The 26,285-nt window shown below is 41.1% G+C and overlaps 1 protein-coding gene across 3 annotated transcripts; it reads right to left on the reverse strand.

Annotated features, from left to right (window-relative positions):
* Positions 1-365: 365 nt before the first annotated feature.
* On the reverse strand, positions 366-25,069 carry LOC101836438 (zinc finger protein 345). 3 transcript variants are annotated; one of them, XM_005069702.4, is made up of 4 exons: positions 24,880-25,069; positions 17,709-17,835; positions 17,014-17,109; positions 366-16,249 (listed from the first exon to the last, which is right to left on the reverse strand). In XM_005069702.4, exons 1-4 carry the CDS (start codon positions 24,880-24,882, stop codon positions 14,067-14,069), a joined length of 2,409 nt encoding a protein of 802 aa, XP_005069759.1. In that variant the 5' UTR covers positions 24,883-25,069; the 3' UTR covers positions 366-14,066. The 3 variants fall into 3 exon arrangements, with proteins under 3 accessions (XP_005069759.1, XP_040610430.1, XP_021082569.1); XM_040754496.1 differs by lacking the exon at positions 17,014-17,109 and having other exon boundaries at positions 24,880-25,060; XM_021226910.2 differs by lacking the exon at positions 24,880-25,069 and having other exon boundaries at positions 17,704-17,836.
* Between the last annotated feature and the right edge of the window lie 1,216 nt (positions 25,070-26,285).

Below are 26,285 nucleotides of genomic sequence, written 5' to 3' on the forward strand. Positions count from 1 at the left end.
TTCCTGTGTGCGTACCAGGGAAGAAATCTGATCCGGGCCTTACTTCAGCATCCATAACTTAAGTGGCTCGTAGCAACCAATCTCTCATCTCCATACAGAGGGTTTCCTGTGTGCTTATCTGAATGCTCCTTTTTAAAATATTTGGGACTGAAAAGATAGCTCAATGATCAAGAGTACTGGATGCTCTTCCAGAGGACTCAGGTTCAATTCTCAACACTTACATGAAGCCTCACAACCATCCAAAACTCCAGTTCCAGAGGATCTGACACCTTCTTGTGGCCTCTGTGGGCACCAGACATGCACATAGTACATCTACATACATGCAGGCAAAACACTCATACACATAAAATAAAGATAAATACATATTGTTTAAAATTATATATTTATTTAGTTTTACAAGTCAGAATACAACTTGTGAGAGTCAGTTCTTACCTTCCACCCTGTAGGTCTCTGGAATTGAACTCATATAGTTAGGCTTGGCAGCAGGCGCCTTTACTCACTATGGCACCTTTTCCAAGGACACAGGCTATGTAGAACTTCCTCTATAATCTTTACACATTTTCCATTTACATAATGAACAATATTTTAGGGAATTTTTGCATAATTCATAAAGTTTATGTCTATGTTCATCTTTCCATTTGGATTCAACATGGTTCACTTTTTTCTATATTTATTTATTTTCTCTATTTATTCTGTAGCCACTTGTGGAGCAAACTGTTCTCTCCATTAAACTGAGTTTGTCCCTTTTTCGGATCCCTGGGTATGCAGGCTGGCGCCTTTCAGTGACAGAAGGACTGGTGGTACTTCACTCCTGTGATGATCCTTGTGATGCCAGCCCTCCAGCCAGAAGGAGGTCATGGGCTGAGGTCGTTGTTCTCTTGGCCTTGCTCTTTCTGTCCGAGTACTCAGGACAGATGCTGGCAAGCTTTCTCCTGGTGTGTCTTATACATGGACCCCTCTCAATGCCTTACACTGTTCCTCCTTCTCCAAGTCCTTGGCTCAGTCTTGATTTCCACATTGCAGGACACTGCATTTCTGACTGCTTAAATAAATTATTATTTATTAACTTTAAGTTATTTAAAACATTTCTATTCCTTAATGGAGGCATTTATTGTTACAAATTTCCTTCATTGTGGCTTTTGCTGTACACCACAGATTTGGGTATATTGTATTCTTAGTTTTTTGTTTAATGAAAAATTTCAGCATCTTTTTTGGCTTTCTGAATAACCCAGGTTGTTACAAACGAACAAAAAAAGTTCCCTAATCTCAATATATTTTAACACCCTCTAAGCTTTCTGAGTTAAGGTTTCTGTTGCTGCGATAGAACCCCACAACCAAAAACAACTGGGTGAGGAAGGGTTTTATTTCATCTTACAACTCTGAGGCCACTTTCCATCACCGAACAAAGTCAGGGCAGCAACTCAAGGCAGGAGCCTGAGGAGCTGCTGCAAAGACCATGGAGGAGTGCTACTGACTGCCTTGACCCCTGAGGCTTGCTCAGGCTGCTTCCTGATGTCACCCAGGGCCACCTGCTCAGAGGTGGCACCACCCACAGTGGGCTGAGACCTCCGATATTAATCATTAATCAAGAAAATGCCCCACAGGCTTGCCCACAGGCTAATCTGTAGGGACATTTTCTCAATCAAGGTTCCCTCTTCTCAAATGACTCCAGCTGATGTCAAATTGACAAAAAGACTAAGCAGAACAACTTAACACATAAACACATTACTGTTTAATTATCACCTTTCCTTGTTGCTCCTCCCAAGACTTGTCATTAATGAATATCACAATTGGAAACATTCCAATTTTAAGTCTCTCTGCCTTTAAAAACATTTCAACCACTTTTAAAGCTCATTCTCTCAAACTTCCAGGCCTCTCTAAAACAGCCACTTTTCCTACAAGTCCAAGTCTCTCTAAAATACCAAAGTTCCTGTAAGATATCTAAGGTCTAATAGCTGTCAGTTCCTGTAAAGTTTTAAAAAATGAGTTAAAATACGTTCTTGCTCCAAGAGGGAAGAAACAGGACACAGTTACAATCAGATCAAAGCCAACCCAAAGTCCAACAGTTTAGTCCTTGATGTCTGGGACTTATTCATGAACCCCTGGGCACGATCCTCTGGCCCCACCATTGGCAGTACACACAGCTTGTCTCTTAGGTTCAGACTGTCCTTGGCAGTTATTCTATAGTAGGGGCATTTCCAAAACGTTGGAATTTTCTATTTCAACTAAGCTGAACTTTCACCAATAGTTTTTCCTGTGCTCTCTCCAGGAACTTTAACCCTGTGGATGATGCCACGCCTCAGCTGTTCTCCATGCCCACTTCATATTTCAAAATTAGTACCATCTGGATAACTCTTAACCATTACCAAGCTCAGCTGACATGAGATGCAGCCTTGGCCCCCTCTGACTCACAGCCTGAATGTGCTCCCAGGTTTATGATCCTCAATGATGATGGGTTTTTTAATTCTTCTTTCATGTACTACATCCCAACTGTAGTTTTTCCTCTCTCCTCTCCTCCAAGCCTCACATCCTACATTTCCCCTCTCCCCCACTCCTCCACCGTTTCCTTTTATAAAAGGGTAAGCCTCCCAGGGACATCAACCAAACATGGCATAACAGTTACAATAAGACTAGGGACACGCCCCTCATATCAAGACTAGACAAGGCAACCCTTAGGAGGAAAGAGTCCCAAAATAAAGCGAAAGAGTCAGAGACAGCCCCTGCTCCCATTGTTAGGAATCCCACAAGAACACCAAACTATATAACTATAACATATAAAGAGAGGGCCCATACAGAATCCCTGATTGTCTCTGTGAGACCCTATGAGATTCTGTGGTCTGTGTTCTTATAGTGGTCCTTGATCCTTTGACTCCAACAACAATCCTCTCTCCCTCTTCTGCAGGATTCCCTAAGCCTCACCTAACATCTGGCTGTGGGTCTCTGAATCTGCTCCCATTAGTTGCTGAATGAAGCCTCTCTGATGACAAGTTTTCTAGACTAGAGTCTTTAAGTATAGCAGAATATCATTAGGGATCTCACAGCTGATTCTTCAGCCTCAGCTGGCCAACATCAATTGTCCCATCAAAGGTTTCAATTTAGTGGTTCTTTTTGTTTGTTTGTGTTGTATTTGTTGTTTTTTGATACGGGTTTCACTGTGTAATCCTGGCTATCCTGGAACTATGTAGGCCAGGCTGGCTTCAAACTCACAGGTCCTCCTGCCTCTGCCTCCTGAGTGCTGGGATTAAAAGCTTGTGCCACCACCACACAGCAACTTAAGTGGTTCTTAATATCACATGAATGGCCCTGATAGTCTTTTCTTCCCTCTAAAGTTTCACAAGCCAGACTTTCATAATTTTCACTGTTCTTAACATTCTTACCTCCCCAAAGACACATGGTTAGGTCTGTCACAGCAATACCCCACAACCCTGGCACCAATTTCTGTATTAATTGGGATATCTGTTGCCACAGTAAACACCATGAACAAAAGTCACTTGTTTAGGGGGCAGTATTTGGCTTACACTTAAACAATTAAATCCATCATGGAAACAAGTCAGGGACAGGAATTTGTTAGCCGACTTGAGGCAGGAAAAGTAGAGACCAGCTGTTTACTGGCTTGTCTCTACTGGCTTGCTCAGCCTGCTTTCTTAGAGCACCAAGGCCAACCCAAGGTGCTACCACCCACACTGAGCTGGGCCCTTCCCCATCAGTCGTCCATCAAGAACACGTCCAGAAGTTTTCACACAGGCCAATATGGAAGAGCAATTTTCTTAGTTGAAGTTCCCTCTTCCAAATGCCTCTAGCTTGTGTCAAATTTAAAACAAACAAAAACTAGCCAGTACAGCTTTTGTTAACTTATAGTTTCATTCTATTGTGGTCAGAACATACAAGAATTAAGGTTTGTTTGTAAATTCCTGTTAACAATGTATGACATGATGTATTGTCTCACTAATTGTCTGTTGTTAGGATTTTGAAACTTCTATTACTAAATTTGAGCCTATCTTTTTTAGTCTGGTCATGTATTTTATGAAGTTGGGTGCTTCACTATTACGTGCATGTTTTGATACAGGATGTTGCTATGTAGCTCAAGCTGGCCACAAATTCTTGGTTTTCTTTCAGTTTCCCAAATGCTGGAAATGTGCCACCAGGCTGGGCTATAAATGCATATAGATTTACAACCACTGCCCATCCTCGATTGATTCCCTAGGTCATGATATGGTGACCTTTTAAAGAAATCACATTTGGCAGATTTGTAGTTTAATGTGTGAATCTAAATAAATTCTCTACAGAATTATTTTCTTTTGTAAATTTCAAAGCAATGGGGACACCTGTCAATGCCAACTACGGATTTATTTAATAAAGCAGAGGCACGGAAGGTACTTTGATATAAATCTCATTGTTTATGGAGACCTGAAGTAATAACTAGCCTCAATTTGTTCAAGATGTTGTTGGGCAAGTATTCTCTCTAGTACAGCAGTTCTCAACCTGTGGGCCATCACCCTTTGGCAAGCCTCTATCTCCAAAAATATTTACAATATGTTTCATAAGAGTAGTAAAAATTAGTTATGAAGTAGCAACAAAAATAAGTTTATAGTTGGGGGCCACCACAACATGAACTGTATTAAAAGGTCACAGCACTGGGCAGGTTGAGAAACATTGCTCTAAAGGTCTCGCCTAAGTTGTAGACTTAACAAACCTCAAAGACAATCTGTGGGGAAATCTGCACATCCCTTGGAAATGTGTAAAGCCTGGGCTGCATGCAGAAAAACCTCTTTTGAGTCTTTAGAACATCTAAAGACAGAATTTACCTAGGTAGGCAAATGTGAGACTTCCCCTTCCCACCTCCCCAACCCTAATTTTGTATGCATCTGACAAGCACGATTGCATCTTGTTATCACCATGATAGATAGTTCAGATAGTTATTGGACTCCAGCTGCACGGACTTGTTAGTTCTCTGATGAAAAGATAGCAGGTGGTTCCCTCTACATACTTGGTTGCTTAGTGCTCTTTACCAAGGTTATTGAGAAGAATGGAAAATTTTCACTTATTCACAATGGATTTTGTTTTTCCTGCTGTTTGGTTTTAGATAAGGCAAAATTCACTAAAAGTTTAACTCTCAGGATACAATGTGGTTATTGTTTTCTCTCTTTTTTTAATCTCACATCTCTGGGGAAGGATTTAGCAAAATTCAAGTGAGCTGCAGTTGTCCCTTGTCAATGGGACTTGCTATTTCTCTACACTGGGAAGCGGTAGAAGCAGAAGGCCAAGGCAACTGGTACCTAAGCTTCCTTGACCTCAGTGAGAAGTTTCATGTTGGCCAAGCCCAGCTCTACAACCTGGAGCAGCTCCCTGACCTGAGGATATTTGTGGACACATCCTCTGTTCTCCTCACCCTGAACACCAAGCCCAGGGCCTGCTGTTGCTATTACCATGGTAACTTGGCTACCTACAAAATGGGGTCAGTAGGTAGAGTGAAGGACTATTGTGTGGTGCTCAGCAGTAATCACTGCTCTTGTGGGATAAGGTCTGGTCTGCCATCAGTACTTGGGAATCCTATGATGTGCCCCTGGCCCTCATCGCAGTCCACTTGGGGATGTATCAGGGTGGGTCTCTCATTTGACGGAGGTCTCTAGATGCCCATGACACCAAATTTAGCAGGCTTAGCATTTTCCATGATGTCATCTTGCCTTGAGATCTTATTTGTCCAGCTCAGGAACCAACCAGTTCCTCCTCTTCTCTGGAGACTTAATGCACCAACCCACTGAAGCAGCGCTTCTGGCTCTCCTGCCTGTCTTTTCATGGGCAAGATGGTCTGAGATCCAAGCGATCTCCAGCCTCAAGAGATCAGGCTCCACTTGGAAGCCCCTCAATTCAAGCTACCACCATCCAGATTGGAGTGAACTGCAGTCAGATTAAATCTAGAAATTTCAGGCCTTGTCACTGTAATGGAAACACAGTATTAACAATATGTACCTAAGGGGGATGGTGAGTAGACTGGAAGCTGCCACTCAGCAGGGCTACACCAAGACATAAGTCTAACAGTTTTGAAAACACACTATTTGGCAGCTTGCAGGGTCTAAAACAGTTCTGCGATCCCTGAGCATGATGCTTAGTCACTAGTGATATAACGGAAATTTGGCAGCTACCCCTGGGAAATAATTGTTACTTAAAATTCTTACCACAATTCTACATGGCAAGACTACTGTTCTTAGGTTCTTCCTAGTTAAAGCAGTGGTCCACCGTCCAAAGGGGGTGAAACTGGCTGTGTGCACATCTACATGAGGTTGAGATGGAGAAGCATGGCCAGGGCTAGGTGATCATTTGGTGTCTGAGACTTGCTGTTTCTAGCAGATTGGTTTGGTCACCACTTCCACGCTCAGAGATACATAGAGGGTATGTTCCCACTGTCTTCATATGTCCCATGCTCAGAGCCACACGGACAGTGACTCAGGTGCCTGTTGACACCTATCCACATTATCAGAAGACAGGAGTCTTGCATAAATAGCAGTATTGCAGTATCCCTTATCAGCACACACTGGTATACAGAGAACCCTATGGTAGACACTCTTAGCTAATTCTGACAGGCACACAAGGATCCGCCTCCATACTGCCAGTTACTTTATCTATCCGCAGAGAAGACAGTGTACTGTTCCCGCTTCCCACATGTGGCTACCTTGTGAAACAGCCCTGGGAAAGTGCTGCGTCCACGTCTGCCGCGCGGGAGATTTTACTTTTCATTCTCATTGCACTGCTTCCCCTCACTCTTTCCTCAAGTCTGATCTGGCAGTTTTCTTCCTATCTTCTTTTTCCCTCCCACCATTCACTTTCAAACTATTAGTTTTCCATTTCTTTAATCTAGCTTATTTTGCATCCCTTTTCTGTTGTTATTGGAAATGTAGCGTGTGCTGTTGTTTCATGCTATATTTGCATATTTGGTTTGGTTTTGTACTGTCATATCTCAGGTTTTCATGGATTGAGCCCTTACGAGAAGGCTGATTGCTAAGACTCTCGTGTAACAGTGGGAAAGGTATCTGTCTCAAAAAAGTAAACACAGTATGAAAAAGCAAGAAAAGTTACTCCACCAAAAGTCAATAACCCATAAATATTAAAATGTTAAGATAATGATGCAGATGAAATGCCTGACAAAATATTCTAAAGCCTATGGGAAGAAATGATCAATAACTTTAAAAGAAAAAAACTTTTAAAAATTAATCAGAACTTGGATGAGAAACTAAGCAAAGAGAAGAAATAAGATGCTCTGGGAAAAGATCTTGGAAAGCTTAAAAAAATGAACTCCACAGGAAGCTTCACCAATAGACTAGAGCAAGGCAAAGGACTATGAGGGACTGAGCACAAAGCTAATGAATTCTTGCATTCAGAGAGTAATAAAAATGTGAGATCATGGTCATACTATTCCAGACTTGTGGGACACAATTAAGAGACAAAATTTATGAATCTTTTGTATAGAAGAGGGTGCTGAAATACTGCCTAAAACACATAAAACCTATTTCATAAAGTAGCTGAAAATACCTCAAATCTAAAGAACTATATGGATATCCACCTCTCTCTGTAACATTCTAGTAAAATCCCATGAGCACCAAACAGAACACTGAAAGCTCCAAGAAAAGAAGCCTCTAGTTATTTACGAAGGAAAACTGGTCAAAACAATAGAATTCTCAGCAAAATCTCTAGGCCAAGGTAACAGGGAATGATGTTATTTCAAACCCTGAAAAAGAAAACAGCTACCAACCCACAGTAAAGCTTACAAGGAAACTATATTTTAAAATCAGTGGAGAAATAAAGCCTTCCAAGAAAACTGTAAACTAAAATAATCCTACACCATTAAGCCAGTATTGCAAATAGTATGTAAAGGAATCCTACACTAAGAAAATAATACATACAAAACTAAGAGCTTAAGAAGGAATAAATCTTAGTAAACAAATGATAATTAGGATAGAAACAGGGTCACAATGAAAGCATCAATATGCTATGATTAATTTGGAAGAAAATAATAGAGTATTCCAAACAACCAGAAAAAATAGAAATTAGTATGTATCTTTCAATAACAAACCTAAATGTAAACAGTGTTAGATATCTAATTAAATCAGGCTGGCTCCTTAAATTAAAAAGGATTCAATTTTTGCTACCTGCATGAAATAAACATCAATGGCAAAGAAACACAGCCTGAAAAGATGGAAGATGATATTCTATGAAAATGGCTATTTGGACTATACTAATATCTGAATAGATTTCAGAGCAAAATTAGTTGAAACTAGAAATGATTAAATACTAATAAGGGGAACAATTCATCAAGGAGATAAAACAATTGTGTACATACACACACAGTGAATACTGGCGGGACAATTTCATAAAACAAACACTATTGGACATAAAGAACAGATAAATCCAGATACAATAGTAGATAATTTCAACATCCCACTCTCATCAATACACAAAGCACCTAGACAAAATATTAGTAAACTTTAACATGTACCAAAGGCCAAACAGCCTAGACTCAAGACTCACACAAAGAATATTCCAATAGCTGCAGAATACACATTGAATTCAGCAGTCCAGGAAACTTTCTCCAAAACAGTTTACATCAGACCCTAAAGCAAATCCTAACAAATAAAAAATACTGAATAACTTCTTATATTCCATCAGATCATAATGGCATAACCCAGAAATCAACAGAAAGAGAAAATAAAACTAACACATTAAACTTAAACAATGTGCTATTGAATGATCAATCAGGATTAAAACTTGGTAGAATCAAATGAAAATTTAAAAAAACACTTATAAGAGTCTGTGAGCTACAGCAAAATCAATTCTAAGAAAGAAACTTACATACTCATGAGTAGGGACATTAAGGAGACATCAAGTAAATAACCCACCGATGCCATCTCTAGGTTGCAGAAAACAAGAATAAGCCATACCTAACATCTACAGAAAGAAATACTAAGTTCCGATCTCAAATTAATGAAATGGGAAAAGAGAAAATCATGAAGGATCAAAATGGAGGGCGACCTGCTTGAAAAGATAAAGTGGGAAAACAGCCTCAGTGACACAAGTAAGAGAGAAAACTGGAAACGAATAAATTAAAAAATCAAACAAAACTGATACTACTGAAATCCAAGCTTCTATGATACTTCAAGATACTATGAAATACACAGACAATATACAAATATATTTCAGTAGATTGAAAAACATAGAATGTTCTTATGGACACACAGTCATTACAAGGGTAAAAGAAACTAAAGAAATCTGTCACTGACAATATGATGGAAGTAGTAATAATTGTCCAACAAAGAAAACCAAGGACTACAATGGCTTCACTGCAGCATTCCACCAGACATTTAAAGAACACGAATACCAATGTCTCTCAAAATATTCTATAAAAATAAAAATGAGAGTATTTTCAAACTCATTCCCCTGCTAAGAAAAACCTGGGTAGGGAGGGAGGGGAAAAGGGAACTACAAACCAATTTCCTTCATGACAAGCCTACATGCAAAAATCCCCAATAAAATGCTTGCAAACTCAATACAAGAACACAGCAAAAAGATCGTATGCCATCAACTTGGTTTCACATTAGGGATGAAAAATGGTTCAGTATACACAAATCAATAGAGAAATGAGGACAAAGCCCACATGGTCACTTTAATGGATACTGAAAATGACCTCTGACACAATTCAGCACTCATGATAGAAGTCCTGAAGAAACTAGTCTTGAAGAGAAGGGTCATATTTCAACACATGAAAACTACTGCCAGTACTACACTGCATGGGAAAAAAAAGGAAGGAGATACAAGTCCATTCTAGCCACTCTTGATCAAAGTAGTTGCTGAAATCCTAGCCACCGCAGTAAGGGAAATGAAGGGATACAACAAAGGAAATTAAATAAGTGACTGGTAGAAAATATACTATACTTAAAACACCCAAAAGTCCCAGATGCTTCTTACATCTGGTAATTTCTGCAAAGAAGCAAGACGCAAATCCAACACACAAAAATCACTTTTCTCCATGCACCAGCAAACTTCATGAACTAGGAGTTAGGAAAACACCATCCGTGGTATCTTCAGAAACATGCCTAGGTGTAGGGGAAATAGCAGTTGGCATGAAGCCCTGGATTCAAGCCCCAGAAGCCATGTAAGTAAGTACATACATGGTAGTGTGTGCCCAAATCTTAGTAGTGGGAACAAGAAAGCACTTCTCAGGGGTTGCCGACAACCAGCCTAGTCCTACCTGCTGAATTCCACACCAGGGAGACAAAGTGGACAGCACCGGAGGAGGAGGACTAACACCTAAGGCTTACATCTGGCCTCCACATGCTCACATGTATATGGACACAAACACAAAACACCTAGGATTTGTAAACTTAACCAAACATGTTAAACACCTCTACAACAAAAGTGCACAAGTCACTAAAGACAGGAAGACCTCCCGTACTCACTGTTGTGCTAAATTCATAGCACCAAAAGTGATACACAGATTCAATGCAATTTTAATCAAAATTCTCAACATTCTTTATAGAAATATATTTAAATCCTAAAATGTGTATGAAAACAAAAAATGCCCCCAAATAACTTAATCTTGAGTAGGAAAGGTATTGCTAGAAATAGCATTATCAAACTATACTATACACTCCTAACAGCAACCGAGTGGGATTGGGGAGGATGTGGGAGTAAAAACATGCTCAAAACATATTTATGAAATTCTCAAAGAAAATTTAAAAGAACAGCATGGCACTGGCACAAAAACAAACAGGCAGACTACCTTGTGGACCTATGTTAGTGACTTTGCATTTGACGGAAGAAACATCATGTGATATCATAAGAGCCCAATTTAAGGAATTGTGAGTCTGTGAGTTGGATGGAACTAGGGGGGGCACTCATGACCAGCATCCTAAGGAAGCTCCTTGTTGGTGTTTACATCCACCATGTGTAGCACTACACTGGAAAAAAGCACAGTGCAAAACTCATGCAAAGTATCTGTTCACAAAACACATATTCCTGGTTCTCAGCGGATATTATAAATCTTACAGCATTCTTTGCTTCTTTAAAATTTGCTGTAGCCACCTGTCCGTGAGTTACCATTTGGAAGACAGATGGAGATAGTCACTTAAAAATGTCCATTTAAGTAGGTGTTGTGTGCTCACAGCACATTGTGAAACTGTGAGCTGGAGACTTCATATTATTTGCATTCCTTAACATAAGACCTAGAATTTGGCCGGGCGTTGGTGGCACATGCCTTTAATCCCAGCACTCGGGAGGCAGAGGCAGGCGAATCTCTGTGAGTTCGAGACCAGCCTGGTCTACAGAGCGAGTTCCAGGACAGCCTCCAAAGCCACAGAGAAACCCTGTCTCGAAAAACCAAAAAAAAAAAGACCTAGAATTTGGGTACTGTTTAGAACCAATTGTTGCTACTGTTTCCATGCCACTCATTTATTTTTCATGCAGAGAATTAAGAACTAACCATAAATGGGACAAAGGAAAATTCCTAAGTTCAGAGGAAATTTTACTGAGTATCTACTTGTCGTTTGCATTAGGAGCAGCTACTAGACGTTCTGGAATCAAAACGCAGAGTATCTGAGAGAACATTTCTGGATACAGACTTAATGAGAAACCACGGTGCCGTCCCATCAAACAGACCTATCTTCTTTTAGGCCTGGGAAAAGTTTGAGGCCAGGGCATCCACCGAATGTGCTAACCCATTGTTTCTTCTTCTGACAGCTGGTTGACCTCAAGGTGAGCAGGGCCTCAGACTACCTTCTGAGCATCGGATGCAGGCGTCTGGTCACTGTACTGCTACAGTAGCTACTCTCTTGTCCTTTCACTTTACCATCCTTGGTTGTTTTTATTGTCAACTTGACACACCAAGACTCAAGCGGAAAGGGTGTCTCAGCTGAGGGCCTGAGAACTTGCCCAGATCAGAATGGTCTAACCGTGTCTGTAATGGGTTTTGATTGTTGACTGATGTGGGAGGACCTAGTTTACTGTGGACAGTGCCACCCAAGGACCAGTAGTCCTGGCATGTTTTCGGGAAGGAGCCAGGAGGAGCAAACCAATGAGCATCTCTCTTCCACATTTCCATCCTCTGCTCCTGCCTTAGCTCCTATCCTGACATCCCTATGACAGACTGCTACCTGGAAAAGGAAGCTAAAAAACCATTTCCTCCCAAGCTGCTTTTGGTTATGGTTATCTATCACAGCAACAGAAAGCAAACTATAATAATTTTCCAACTTAATATCACAAAACAGCCAAGTTAACATAACTTCAAATTTCCCTAAGATAATTCTATTAAGAGTCTAAATCTTCCAACAAGGTAAAAGCAACACAAAAATAACAACTCTTCTAGAAAATGACTTTGTGGAAGCGTATCGGATGTACAATACAATAAATTAATCTTTTCCAAAAAATTCAAATTTATCAATAACTCCTTCCCTTCTTCATACTTATCACATCATACAAAATTTAGTTATTTATCCACTTGCTTTACACTGAAGTTTTCTAAGTTTCCAGTCATGACAGCTTTGTGTGTACATGTATGTCTTGTTATAGTCTTGTAAAGAAGAGCTATGTGAAGAAATGTATTTATTGAGTATATTTTGCCTGTAGGTGACCACAGGTTTCCCTATTTGAGTACCAGAAAACTGGAATGATTCCTCTATAGAACCAAAACTGCTTCTTTGAAGGAATTCTGATTCATTTCTCTTTCTGACATATTGTTATCCTGAATCAAGTGGGCAATCTGAACCCCTAAAACATTGGCAGGTCCTGGGTGCAGTTAGATAGTTCTCAGTGATCCTGGACTTTGCACAAAGAATGGTCAGGCAGGTGAGACCCGGGTTGACGCTAGGCCAACATAGAGAATTAAACAGCTCCAGTAAAAATCTTCGACAGTGACAGAACTGCACCTCCATCAGCTGAGGAAAACAACATCTCTACTGTAGAGAGACTTACCCCAAAAGGCCTTTAGCTTTATGGAGTCTGTTTTGAATTCTCAACATAAAACTATTTCCCTACATTTTCTGTACATTCTCATTTTTAAATATGTCACGTCTTCAAATCACAGGGAGATGATACACACTGTGCTGAAATTGTAGTTGGTCTGCTTAACTTTGAAATTACAGCAGGGTGGAAAACAGTGGGGTTCTATAGAATACAGGTTGTTCTAGTCATGCCAGAAAAGTCCTAGACCCTAAAGTCCAGTTACTGAAGAGATGACTCGGACAAAGATGCTTGTAGAAGCCGGATGAGCCAAGCTGAGCTCCACTTCCAAAAACAAAATGATAGACAACTGGCTATAAATTACCTACTGACTCTCACATGCATGCTGCAGCACATAACAGCCCTCCCCCAATGTAGTTTAATTTTATAAAGTGTGGATTCAGCATGCACCAGCTATGTATTTGCAGTTGTTTTAGCAATAGACTCAAAAGTCAAGATCCTCAGACCAATTCAATATGTACTTGAAGTTTTTTTCTTTTTTGCTGTCTGGGCTCTATGGTTTCTCAGTTTCACGGCTGAAGAAAATAGGATACATGCAGGGTTAAAGCTGCTTACTGTAGTTATCTTCATGGAGAATGTCATCTTAACTGTGCTGTGGAAGACATGGTAAACAAACCGGAGGAGACAGCCAAGCTCTACGCTACACAACTTAGAGATGGGACTGTTAAGTCATAGGGAGACTCTGAATGGTACCTGCCAAAAACCACTCTAGTGTGAAGCCTGGTATACAGTCTCATGTATACATTGGACAATGTATGATTTGGGGGTTTTTTTCTTCCATATTTCGAGACAGGGTTTCCCTGCGTAACAGCATAAGTTTTATGTATACATTCTGTACAGTGTTTGGGAAATACACTTGAGAATGTAATTATTTACACAAAACCAGTTGACAAAATGACAAGAAAGCAAAATATTACTCAATTAAACCAGAATGTGATTCTGGCAAATCCAGTAAGGTATTACAACAACAGAGAGAAATATCTTTTATATAATCAAGCACATTACATGTCTTAAAAATAAATCCATCTGTGTTTGCTAACTGGCTTTAACAGAACAATAACTCACATATATTGGAGAAACTTTGTGTCTTGGAAGCAGCTGCCTAAGGAAGCGCACTGGTGTTCGGCAAGGTGGGAACTGCAGTTAAAGGTGCTGTCACACTGTTTACATTTGTACAACTTCTCTCCAGTGTGGACTCTCTGGTGTCGGTTAAAGCTTGACCGCTGAGTAAAGGCCTTGCCACAGTCTTTACAACAAAAGGGTTTGTCCCCAGTGTGAACTCTCTGGTGCTGAGTGAGGCTTGATCTCTGATTAAATGCTCTGCCACAATCTTGGCAATGGTAAGGTTTCTCTCCTGTGTGAATTCTCTGGTGTTGAATAAGAAGTAAGTTACGACTGAATGCTTTGTCACAATCTTGACACTTGTAGGGCTTCTCTCCAGTATGGATTCTCTGGTGTCGAGTAAAGCTTGACCTTTGAGTAAAGGCCTTGCCACAGTGCTTACAAAGATAGGGCTTATCTCCAGTGTGAACTCTCTGGTGTTGAGTAAGGCTTGATCTCTGTTTAAAAGCTTTGCCACAGTCTTTACAGTGGTAGGCCTTCTCTCCAGTATGAATTTTCTGGTGCTGAGTAAGGAAAAAAACACGGTTAAAGGCTTTGCCACATTCATTACATTTATTGGGTTTCTCTCCAGTGTGACCTCTCTGGTGTAGGCTGAGACTTGATCTTTGATTAAAGGCTTTGCCACAGTCTTTACAAGAATAGGGCTTCTCTCCAGTATGAATTCTCTGGTGTTGAGTAAGACTTGACTTTTTATTAAATGCTTTGCCACAATCTTTACAGTGGTAGGGCTTTTCACCAGTATGAATTCTCTGGTGTTGCGTTAGGAGTGAATTGCGGTTGAAGGCTTTGCCACACTCTTTGCATTTGTAGGGCTTCTCTCCGGTATGAACTCTCTGGTGCAGGCTAAGGCTTGATCTCTGATGAAAAGCTTTGCCACAGTCTTTACAGTGGTAGGGCCTCTCCCCAGTATGAATCCGCTGGTGCTGAGTAACAGTTGATCTTTGATTAAAAGCTTTGCCACAGAATTTACAGCAGTAGGGTTTCTTTCCGGCATGAATGCTCTGGTGTTGGGTAAGGAGTGATTTATGGTAAAAGGCTTTGCCACATTCTTTACATTTGTGATGTTTGACTCCAGAATGAATTCTATGATGCTGTCTAAGGCTTGAACAATAGGTAAAGGCTTTGCCACATTCCTTACATTTGTAGGGTTTTTCTCCAGTGTGACTTCTAGTAAGGCTGGAACTTTTATTGAAAGCTGTGTTACAATCCATACCCTTGGAAATTTGATCTTGAATATGGATATACTGGTGGATGATAAGTTCTGAGTATTGATGAAAGACTGTGTCACATTTGTAACACTTATAAAAGTTCTTTGGAAAATGAGCAGACTGATGATTAGCAGGATTTGGCACGTGGGTTAAGTCACTATCATTTTCATTACATTGATATACTGTCTCTCCAATGTACGTGCCCTGGTGATTACTTAAGGTAGACTCATCAGTAAAGGCCTTCCTATTTTCTTTACATATATACTGGATTTCTAAAATATCTGTATTTGAATTTTGATTAGGTGATACTGGATGTGTAAAGAACCTGCCATATTTATGGAAATTCTGTGTTTTGGCATATGAAAGACCTATTTGCTGATCATATACTAGTGAATTTTTTACATTGGAGTTCTCAAATTGATTACATTTAGAAATTCTTTCTTCATTTTTAAGTTCCCCATCTACAAAAATGTTTGAATGAAAGCTTAGCCCAAAGCTACATTTGAAGTTGTTAAAGTCATTAACAGAGGAATGGACTAGGTCCGTTTGTATATTTCCCAGATTATCTTTGAAAGAAGAGGTACATTTCAAAGGCTGATTCTGATGTTTGCTGACAGAAGCACATGGCTGTTCACAAGTAACTGGCATTGTGTGAGAGTTTTCCTGAACCATTTCATGGTCTTGCCCTCTACCGGGAGTACAGCTTTTCCTATTACCAGCTGTCACAAACTGGTTAGGGTTATGTCCATTATCATAGGTCTTCTGGACTTCACACCCCTCAATACTTTCCCTTTCTTCTCTAAAGTACAAACTGTCAAGGCCACAATTCCTATGGCTTCCACTGATCAGTTCCTGGAATGAATATTTTATATTCTGCTCTGGTGAAAAGTCTTGGTCATAATGAGGAAACATAGCTGAAAGAAATCAAGACAAAAAAATTTATTTCACTCACTAGACTCTGATGAACACAACTTACAAATCTACCATCTAAAATCATGCTGAATTTATCAAACATCAAACAGCAGAATGAAAAAAATCTATGGCCATCAATACTGAACACAATGGTTCTGGAAGAAAATAAGTGCTCCTCGCCTGGCAGTGGTGGCACACACCTTTAACCCCAGCACTCTGGAGGCAGAGGCAGGTGGATCTCCATGAGTTCAAGACCAGCCTGATCTACAAGAGCTAGTTCCAGGACAGGCTCCAAAGCTGCACAGGGAAAACTATAAATCATTAGCAGTCAGTGTTTGGTAGACAAAAATCACAGAAAACCCATTAAAATGTTTATAAGAAGCTCTGAGACAATAAACAAACAAATATATAAATGATGTCAATAGAAAACTTCTTTAGCACATAACATATTATAGTCCCCAGATTTTCTGAGGCCCCCAAACGTTATGAAAGAACTGGCACATTACACAGCTCCCACGGGTGAAGGGGAAGGTTTCTGCTACCACTGTTAATGTGCAGGGGATCCCTGCAGGAGGACTAGGCTTAGAGAACTTTAAAGGATGGTAATCACAGTAGGAAGTGCTCTTCAATGACAATGAGAGGACAAACAGAACTGTACTTCTGAGAAACCAATGCCTCTGAACAGAGCTTCATAGCACATCTTTTAGGCCTGGCGATCTCGAGTCTGATCTCATCTTTGTGCTCTGTTTCAGTCATTCCTACTGACCTGGGAACAAGACCATTGTCTTTTGCTTCTTTACATTCCAGGGCTCTTTCCTTTGCTCCAGACAGGTAACCAGGTATGGCTTAGACACAGCAAGACCTGGTTATTGGAAAACAGAACATGACACTCTGTCAGCTTGGAGACGATAGAGTGCATCCCCTGTAAGTAACTTTTCTCTTCAATAAAGTATCCTAGATTCCTTCTTTTCCTGTCCCACTGATTTCCGTGACAACACTTAACTTGATTTTCCTTACCACTACTAACATATCTGGACTAGAATTATGTTCAGTATGAAAGAAGAAAAGCAATAGAAAAATAACAATATTCTAGATCATTATTTTTCCAAATGTTATTTCCCTACAGATATATAGTAATATATTTGCAATTTACAGATTCTGAGCTCTACTTTTGTCTACTACCAAATTACAGATAAAGAAGGAATAATTGGACTTTAAGATGTAAATTATAATACTTTATGCCGCTTGGCTGCTATAATTACCACAAATTTTAATTTGGAATATATACTACCTGAAGAGAGAAGTGAGGATAAATATAAAAAATAGGAATATTTATTATCTATTTCAATAGTACTTCCCACATTTCTCTCCTGAAAACAGAGGCTCTCAAGATATATTTAACAATGAAAGGGAACTGAATGCTAATGCTGAGTTAGTAATTCTGTAGGGAAGTTACCTTACCCAAGAAGACCAGGTTCCTGTAGTTTTCTAACATCACATCCTTATACAAATTCTGCTGTTCAGAGTTCAGGCATTCCCATTCCTCTCCAGAAAAATCAATGGCCACATCTTTGAAGGTCAATGGTTCCTGAAATAAAAATAAGTAGCACAATGATCATGTGGCTATTGACTCCAATCTTAATTTGACCCCCGGGTGAAATGAGTTAAGGAGAGCTACTTTCCACATAGGTGGGTGATCTTAACTATTCCCTAAACCATCTTAACATAGTGGTATTTCTAATGTATTACCTAACTCTCCAATAAAGATGACATAAAACCCACAGGGAAGATACTGTACTTTTATGAAAAACTAAATGTAAAGGCATCAACACAAGCATTTGCATGTTAAAGTTCTATTTAATAAGATAATGTATGCCTACTTTTCAAGTAAAGAAGACATACTGAGAAAGGTACTTATGACTTTCTGAAACACTGCTACCTGGTTTTTTTTGGGGGGGGGCTCAGACCTGGGGCTTTACACAAGCCAGGAAACTGATCTATAACTAAGCTACATCCCTTAGAGGTTCTAATTCAGTAGTTCTAAACTGAAGTAGGTTTCTGATAATGCAGCAAGCTCAGTAGTAATATCAGTACTAGTGGTCCAAAACAGAAGAAAAAAAAAGTAATAAGGTAGATACCAAGAGAATTCATTAATGGATTTGAATTGAAAGAGTTTTAAGGAATTTACTTTTTATTGTAATAGCAGCATGGCAACTATCCTTTCTGATCATTTAAAATATACTAAATAGCGCTCAACTTTTCATACACTAATGCATAAATCCCCCAACTAATCTATTAGAGACCAGGAACGTTTTCCTCATTTATGGCATTTTGTCACACACCCATAAATGTTTACATGTAACTCCACCCAACACCAATTCAGTAATATATCAGGTGCATTTGTCTAAGACCTTTATTCCAGGCCTGGGATCATGGGCAGTACATACGTGACAATGGACATACAAGAGTATCAAACTCACAAAGGAAGAAATAAAGGTCACCATGACCAGCTTAACCCATTAAACAGGCAGGTGTGTATTATAATTAAAATGTAAACAAGAAATAACTTGAAGATATTTCAAAGGTTAAATGTGTAACAATACGTGGTTTCCAGATAGTTGCTTTTTTAATTTAGCCCATGATAATAAATGTATTTTAGGTTGGGCAGTGGTGGTGCATACCTTTAATCCCAACACTCCAGAGGCAGAGGCAGGTGGATCTCAGTGAGTTCGAGGTCAACATGGTCTACAGAGCAGAGTCCCAGAACAATCAAGGCTACACAAAGAAATCCTGTCTTGAAAAACCAAGAAAAAAAAGTGTTTTAATATAACATGCCAAGCATACAATACACCCTTGAAAACTGAAATAAAAATTAAACAAAACTACCTTTACAAAATATGATGTTATGTTGTAATATTTTAATCATATTCTATAAGTAAATTAATCAAAATTGATTTTTGCCTGCAATTTAAAAAATATTGATGACCAACAAGATGGTTCAGGCAGGTAAAGGTGTCTGCTACCAATCCTGCCAATCTGAGTTCAATACTAAGGACACACATGAAAGAGGATTGACTCCTACAAGATAGCCTCTGACCACCATATATGTGTTGTGGTACATACATGCTCCACATACATACACACAAGTAATTACATGTAATGCAGATTTTTAATAAAAAGCTGAGTTAGAAAAACAATACAATGGTTAGGCACTGCCTCTTCCGCTTCTACTTACTACAGTACTTAAGAATAAATTCACCTTCTCTCAAGCGTTTTGGAATGGACAATGTGACAATTTCCTCTGAGACACTTTCCCATTTGAATAGCTCCTGCTCAACTTCCCACACAGATCCCTGGAGTCCTATGGCAGAATTTAATCCTGCTGGCCTAGCAACTGTTTCTACTCTTTACCAAAAACCTGTCTTTAGTCTGTTTAAAAACTGCATTCTGAAGCCAGTAGTTCTGTAAGTTGCATTCTCATGCTTCATTTTTCTCTGTTAAATCTGGGTGTTGGAATACCCTTATTTCTAAACTTAAATGCACAGTTTACAAAGTTGTAAAGATGGAATAAAATGTGTAAATACTGTCAGGTTCAAAGCTCCCTTTGCCCCAAAATGGCAGTGCTGGTGACACTGTCCTAAACACGACTTTGGTCAGGTAAACATAAGGATTGTTATTGGGTAAACAATCCTAGAAGTTTCTGTTCACTAGAAAGGCAAATCTCTTAAGGTTTTATTTACCAAGAGTTTACCACACAAGTGTACTGGTTTGTCAGGAAGCCTCCCTATGCCCTTTGGGGTGTGTACCATCATATGGAGAAAGGACACCCCTCCACTGATCCTGGGTATCTTTCTGACAAGTCTCTAGGTCCACCTGGGGATGCCCCAAATTGAAAGTCTTGTCACCTGGACTCTGACTCCCCTAAATCTCTGCCATTCCCTTACTCTGCTCCTGCTGTTTTCTCTCGGCTCCCTCCCGGAGCTTGCTCTCTAACCATGGCTAACCACTTGTCTCTCTCCTCTTCCCCCTCCGCCCTGCTGGGTCTCTGTCCCACTCACTGGATCCTCCTGCTTCGCTCAGCTCCTGGAGCCTACTCTACAGAAGTCCAGCAGGTACAGCTGGCAGCTAGTTTCTCTTCACCTTCCCAGGCCTCTAAGATGATGGGACCTCCCTCTGGTGGAGTTGCTATTTACAACACTTTTTCCTAAGCCCCTCCCACCTCCTCTTCACTCTGCTTTCCTACTGGCTCTATCTCTCAGCACCCATCTCTAAGCAAGGCTCTTCCCCCTCGCGTTAGACTCCTCACCTGCCTCCTCTTTTCTCTTTCCTCCTTAGATTCAGGGATTCCATTAAAGCCTTGCTGTCTTACTGCAAGTAGTTTGGTCTCAGTACAGACTACATAATCAGCCTCAATGGCCAGGAAATGGCCACATTTTCAGACTGTCACAACTGCCACCACACAAGCAAATGATGCAAAAATCCCCTTTTCTCTACTCCTCTCAAAAATGCTCCTCCTCTAAGCCTTCTCTGTCTAAGCTGCCTAGCCCCTCCCTCTGATCACCAGATTCAGTCTTACAAAGACACAAATGCCTCTGGGTATAAATATTAAAAATGGCTTTTATACTATTCTGCTAAAAAAAAAAAAAAAGGTGGCTCTGGAGTTGAGGTATGGCCTCTCTCCAGATCCAAGCAGGCTTATTTAAAAGTTTCCTCCAAAGTCTCAGTGTCCTGGGTCAGGTTAGCCACCTGACTGTAACAGGGAGAAGGAAGGCAGAACAGAACTGCCCAGGAAAAGCCACCGTGTGCTTTAACACAGCTAAAGAGTGAACTATTCCCAATAAGGATTACTACTGTTCATCTCATTCTCCTTTTCGTGGTTTTATTTAACTTTCTGAATACTTCCTTATCTTATATCTCTAGAGCTTTTGCCGAAGTGCAAACTTTCTATATCTCAGGATTTGTAAGTTTGCTGAGTGTGGTTTTTAAAAGAACTGCAATAAAAAAGTTAGCTGAAAACTTAGAAAATGATGATAGGAAAAAAATCTATACATAATCTTAATTTGCTACAACATACTTCTATATAACTTGGATTCAACTCTTGCTTAGTAAAATGTTTATAAAAAGGGAAAACAAAGTGTGTGCCCGATGGTTTACTTTGGAATAAATAGCCACCATGTGACTGGCAGCCAATGGAACTTCATCACCATATTGGTTAAGGTGACCATGTGACATAAACCAAGGAAGGCAGCACCTACAAAACTTCTTAGTCCTACTGAGCCCTCCAATTATCACTGCATCTCCTATTTTAGATTAAGGAGGCAACACCAGAACTCCAAGATATTTTGGATTAGGACAGACTTTTGTCCTGAGACAAAAAAAATAACAGATAAGAGCAAAACCATGAACAAGGCTTCTGGAATAAGACTTAAGGTCTACTCAGGTTAGCAGAAACTGACTTAGAGATGTATGTCTAACTACTTACGTCCCTGCTAACTGTGTTCAACACCATGTTTCTAAAAACTTAGATAAAGAACATGTTTGATGAATAAGGTTTGTAAATCCTAAGGTCCATTCAAGCTAGCAAAAACTAACTTGAGGATGTATGTCTAGCCTCTTTGTCTTTCCTAATTTTTTTAAGTTTCAGCTACTTGGATAAATTGACCCACACAAGAAACTGTGATATTCTATAAAGCTTCAGCTACTTGGATAAATTGACCCACACAAGAAACTGTGATATTCTATAAAAGTACACTAATAAGGACCAGGAAAGCAAGGTTCCCAGTCTCTCTGTGAACTAAATTTATGGTTTAAAATTTTATTTTGATACCAAAGGATCTTCAACTTAATCTTCAATTACAATTATTCAGGCTGAAACTTAACAGGAATAAAACTGTAAAATCCTAATCTTATAAAAATAATTAGGACATGCAGGTTATGATCAGTAACCTCATAAATGATTGGTCTTTAATGAGCTCAGGGCATAACTTGTAGTACACAAATGTGATTCATTTACAGGGACAACCTTTAGCCTTCTGAACTTGTTGTCAAGGCTAAGCCTACAACAATTAAGTTTGTGTCAAATCGGGTATACTTGACAAATTCAATGACAGCCCTCAAATCCCTCAGAGAGATCTGCTGGAAAATGGCTTTGAGGTATTTAATGAAAAAAAAAAAAACAACTTCCTGTGACAGACAGAAACGCCAGCTCTGTCCACAGCCCTAATGTCTTCTTTGAGAAGGCAGGGCAGTGGACTTCACCTGGAATAGGACTCAAATATGGCTGCCACAGTCACTGGGCGAAGAATCGCCCTCCAGCTCGCCAGCCATCAGGACCCTGCCCAAACTGTGGGGAAATGGGACACTGGAAAATCTACTGCCCCTCCTGGCCTTGCCAAGGTAGGTCAGTACCTCTCTTTAGGGAAGTTTCTTGGGTCTTTCTGGTCCTGGTGGCCAAGGACTGATGTTGCCCCGGAACCTCTGCCCCCAACGAAGCCATTGAGATGAAGTCCAGGCGGCCCATCCAGACAGCTGGTAAGTTTTCATCATTCTTCACTGGTACAGAGGCCATTTGGTCCATACGTCCTACTCAGATGTATCCTTGTCAGATCTCTGAGATGGTGTTGGCGGTGGACCCTAGCTTTACCAGACAGTTTAGCTGACCTTAGCCAGCCCCTGCCACTAGGTTAGAGCTGCCAGATCAGTCCATTCATAGCTAGCCTATGTAACCCCACGACCTTGGCTTCACAACAACTTGGGGTACAAAAGTTATAGAGTTATTTGCTGATGATACAAGTTAAAAAAAAACTGTAAAAGGTTTAAATTATCTGAGTCTCATACATAAAAAAGGTTTGGGGCTGAGGCCGGGATTAACTACTGGCCTGAATTGGTTTCATATGTAAAAATGAGGCCTTGCTTGTTTTAGGGCTACCAGGTCCCCTGTTGAGAAAGGCGGGGCCACAGGCAGGTTTTCCTTGCTGACAGGCTTCATGCTGAGAAAGGTAAACTCACAAAACAGGTTTCCATGTGTAAAGAAAATTGCCTTTTACTAATCCTTTATTTAAAGAACTTCTTTTCAATGACTGCTGTCAGTAGTCAACCCCCTCAACAGGCAAGGGCACTTGCTGCCACAACTCACAACCGAAATCTGGTCCCTTGAATTCACTTTATGGAAGGACAGAATCAAGCCCGGCAAGTTGTCCTCTGACCCCACAGGAACACCGTGACTGGCATGCACCTGTCCCACTCAGAAGATAAAAACGACCAAGAAGCAATAATACAAGAACAGTGTAGCAAGAAAAACTAGTGGATTTAAACGAGGGTACAAACATGCCCATGAGCCCTACCACGTCTCATCCCCAGAAGCAATGCAGGACCAGAAAGCAGCCACCTTCATTGGCTTACAGCACACACTTCCCAGGATTACTTGGCAGCCTAGATTCGTTCTAGCAAACCTGCACCAAAGATTTAATTAAGCAAGCAGAAGAGTCTTTCCCCATCCTAAGCACAGAATATTATCAAATAGTTTAAGTGCCTTTCAGATGAGGGTACACCAAGAGGTTCTTCTAGGCCCAAGACATCTAGTGCCTCCCCAGTAGGATCGACCCTCACGCCTCAGGCTGCTAAGACGAACTGAGCCCAGAAATATGTACACTGGATGCTCTTAGACACCAGAGACATGCGTGGTAGCTGGTGTTAGGCATCACTGAAACCGGGGCAAGGAAAGGGATGGAGAGTAAGATGAGGACAGACCAACACTATGTAAAACCTCCAAAGGGGATGCTCAACCCCAAAGCATTCTGACTGGTTTCCCACGTCTAAGGAAGACAAAAGGAGAGGCATTAAGATTGCTGAAATAAAGCATCCATTTATCTTATTGAAATATCCACAGAGAAAATCCTTTAAAAGGTGTCACACGGTATGTGGAGGAAAAAAAATCAAAACCAACCAAACAGAACCTACTTGAAATGCGGCGTGGGAAACGGGCGTTAATTTTTTTTCCTTTTTTTAAGTTAGTGTTAGGGAATGCGGTCGGGAGACAGGGATCTTCCACCGCCCATGGGAGAAGCGAGGCTAGGGGAAGAGCAGGCTCGCAAATGAGGCTCTGCCTCGCGTGCATTTGGAACTCTCGGGAGGAGGGGCCGGCCACCTCACAGAACTCGGCTCCTTCCACTGCGGGAAACGCACACCGAGGCTGGCACACCCGCTGGCGATCCTGCTCATCGCCACACAATCCGGACTGCTGGACCGGAGCGCCGAGGACTCCAGCCGGGGAGCAAGCCGCTTTCCAGCGATCTTCGGGACAGGGTGGCCTCGCCCCGCCCGCAGCAAGGGGAGCCCACCGCCCAGCAGCTCGGGGACGCGGCAGGACGCCGGGGTCTCCAGCACACGGCCCAGCGGGGGCTCGGCCCGGCCGACCCCAGAGCCGGCCGCAGGAAGGCGGGGCCGCCAGCGCCTCCCTCCCGGCGCCCGCTCCCCGCAGATCGGCACGGCCCCCGGCCTCGCCGCGCCACGCACACACTCTGCAGCAGGCGCTGCCGTGCCCTCCGTCCTCCCTCGCCGACCGCCGGCCGCAGCCGGTTCCCGTCGGCTCCACGCAGCCTCCCTCCAGTGGCCCGGCGCCATGCACACTCACCATTGTGGCCCGGCGTCTGCTGCGTCCGTGTCCTCCCGTGGATGGCCCGGCACCCGCCAGACGCAGGGCAAACGGATGCGGCGAGGCCGAGCCAGCGTCCACACCGGAAGAGACCCAGCCTGAGGAGGATTCCAAGATCCTGGACTTCAGAAACAAAACGAGAAAGCCCGCCCCCTCCACCCTTTCTGCACGGCTGATTGGAAGGTCTCACTGTCGGGCTGCTGATTGGATGACTTTCGGATCCCGCCCCATCAGGACCCAACACTGCCTTAGGAAGCTGGAATGACAGGTTCTTGGTACAGCTGTAGTAAAGCTGACACCAAAGGGGACATTTAATCTCGTATATAAGGTCATGCTGATTTATTAGTCATATGTATGTATGTTATTCGCAGTAGAAAATGATTTCGCGGTTTTTTCCCCTGAGCTCTGTTCCCGAATTCTAAATTTTAAAATGGGAAGCAATCCCCTGAATCAGCAATATGCAATATAAAAGGAGGGAGTAACACACAAGTGTAATATTGAATTTTCTAGTATTGATATTAAAATTAAAACAGGGAATAATGATTGTAATAAAACCCAGTATATCCAAAATATTGTCATGATGTGGAGTTGTTATTGTTATTGATATATATATACTGATATGCATATACATACACGTGTGTATATATACACATATATACTTTGTGTGTACACACACATACATCTCGATTACTGTACTAAATCATTAAAATTCATTGAATCTCTCCCACTTATGTCATAGGTAAAGAAATACAATTCCCTGCCAGTGCTTCTCTTAGGTCCCAGTGAATGGGAATAATAGTGTCCTAAAAAAGACTCCAACCAGGAGGGGTCCACAGGTGGGCACAGGAGGGAAGCCTGTGTCTCCTGATTCTTCCACTGACTTGCCCTCTGTAGTTTAAATAGATTAAAAACAAGATTCTTTTTTTCCAATTTGACATTGGACCTAATTGTCAGGCTGTGGACTTATGTTTTCTCCTGCGATGTGGAGTACTGTGTAAATTTAAGGACCCAACCATATGCACACATGACTGTAAATTTTCCTGTATAATTCAACACTATTCAGCAAGAGATGAAACTTTAATTAATGGGAAGGGAAATTAACACATATAGAGCAGCTACCATTTGCTGGGTAACTTACAATTAAAATATCATCAAGTCATGCCGTCATGCCTGTAAGAGTGCACTATTTTTCTACCTCTGGATAACAAGCCACTCCAAAAGGTATTAGTTGGTGATTGGGTTGCTCCACAATAGAGGTTCAACTGGGCCACTTCTGGTGCATCTGGTAAGTGATGGTTGTCAAGATGGCACAGCCCCCAGAAAGGTGAGCTGGCTATCAGCCTAGGCATCTTTACCAACCCCCTCATGATATCTCGTCTTTCCAG

The sequence above is a fragment of the Mesocricetus auratus genome, unplaced genomic scaffold (genome assembly GCF_017639785.1).
Source record: "Mesocricetus auratus isolate SY011 unplaced genomic scaffold, BCM_Maur_2.0 Super-Scaffold_100011, whole genome shotgun sequence".
Classification (NCBI taxonomy): domain Eukaryota; kingdom Metazoa; phylum Chordata; class Mammalia; order Rodentia; family Cricetidae; genus Mesocricetus; species Mesocricetus auratus.

Excerpts from the sequence above, each read along its gene's own strand:
- LOC101836438 (XM_005069702.4), bottom strand. Across the intron at positions 17,110-17,708 it reads CAGGAACCTGGTCTTCTTGG|GTCTTGCTGTGTCTAAGCCA; the intron begins GTAAGGTAACTT and ends TCCAATAACCAG. Across the intron at positions 16,250-17,013 it reads GACAATGGTCTTGTTCCCAG|CTATGTTTCCTCATTATGAC; the intron begins GTCAGTAGGAAT and ends GATTTCTTTCAG.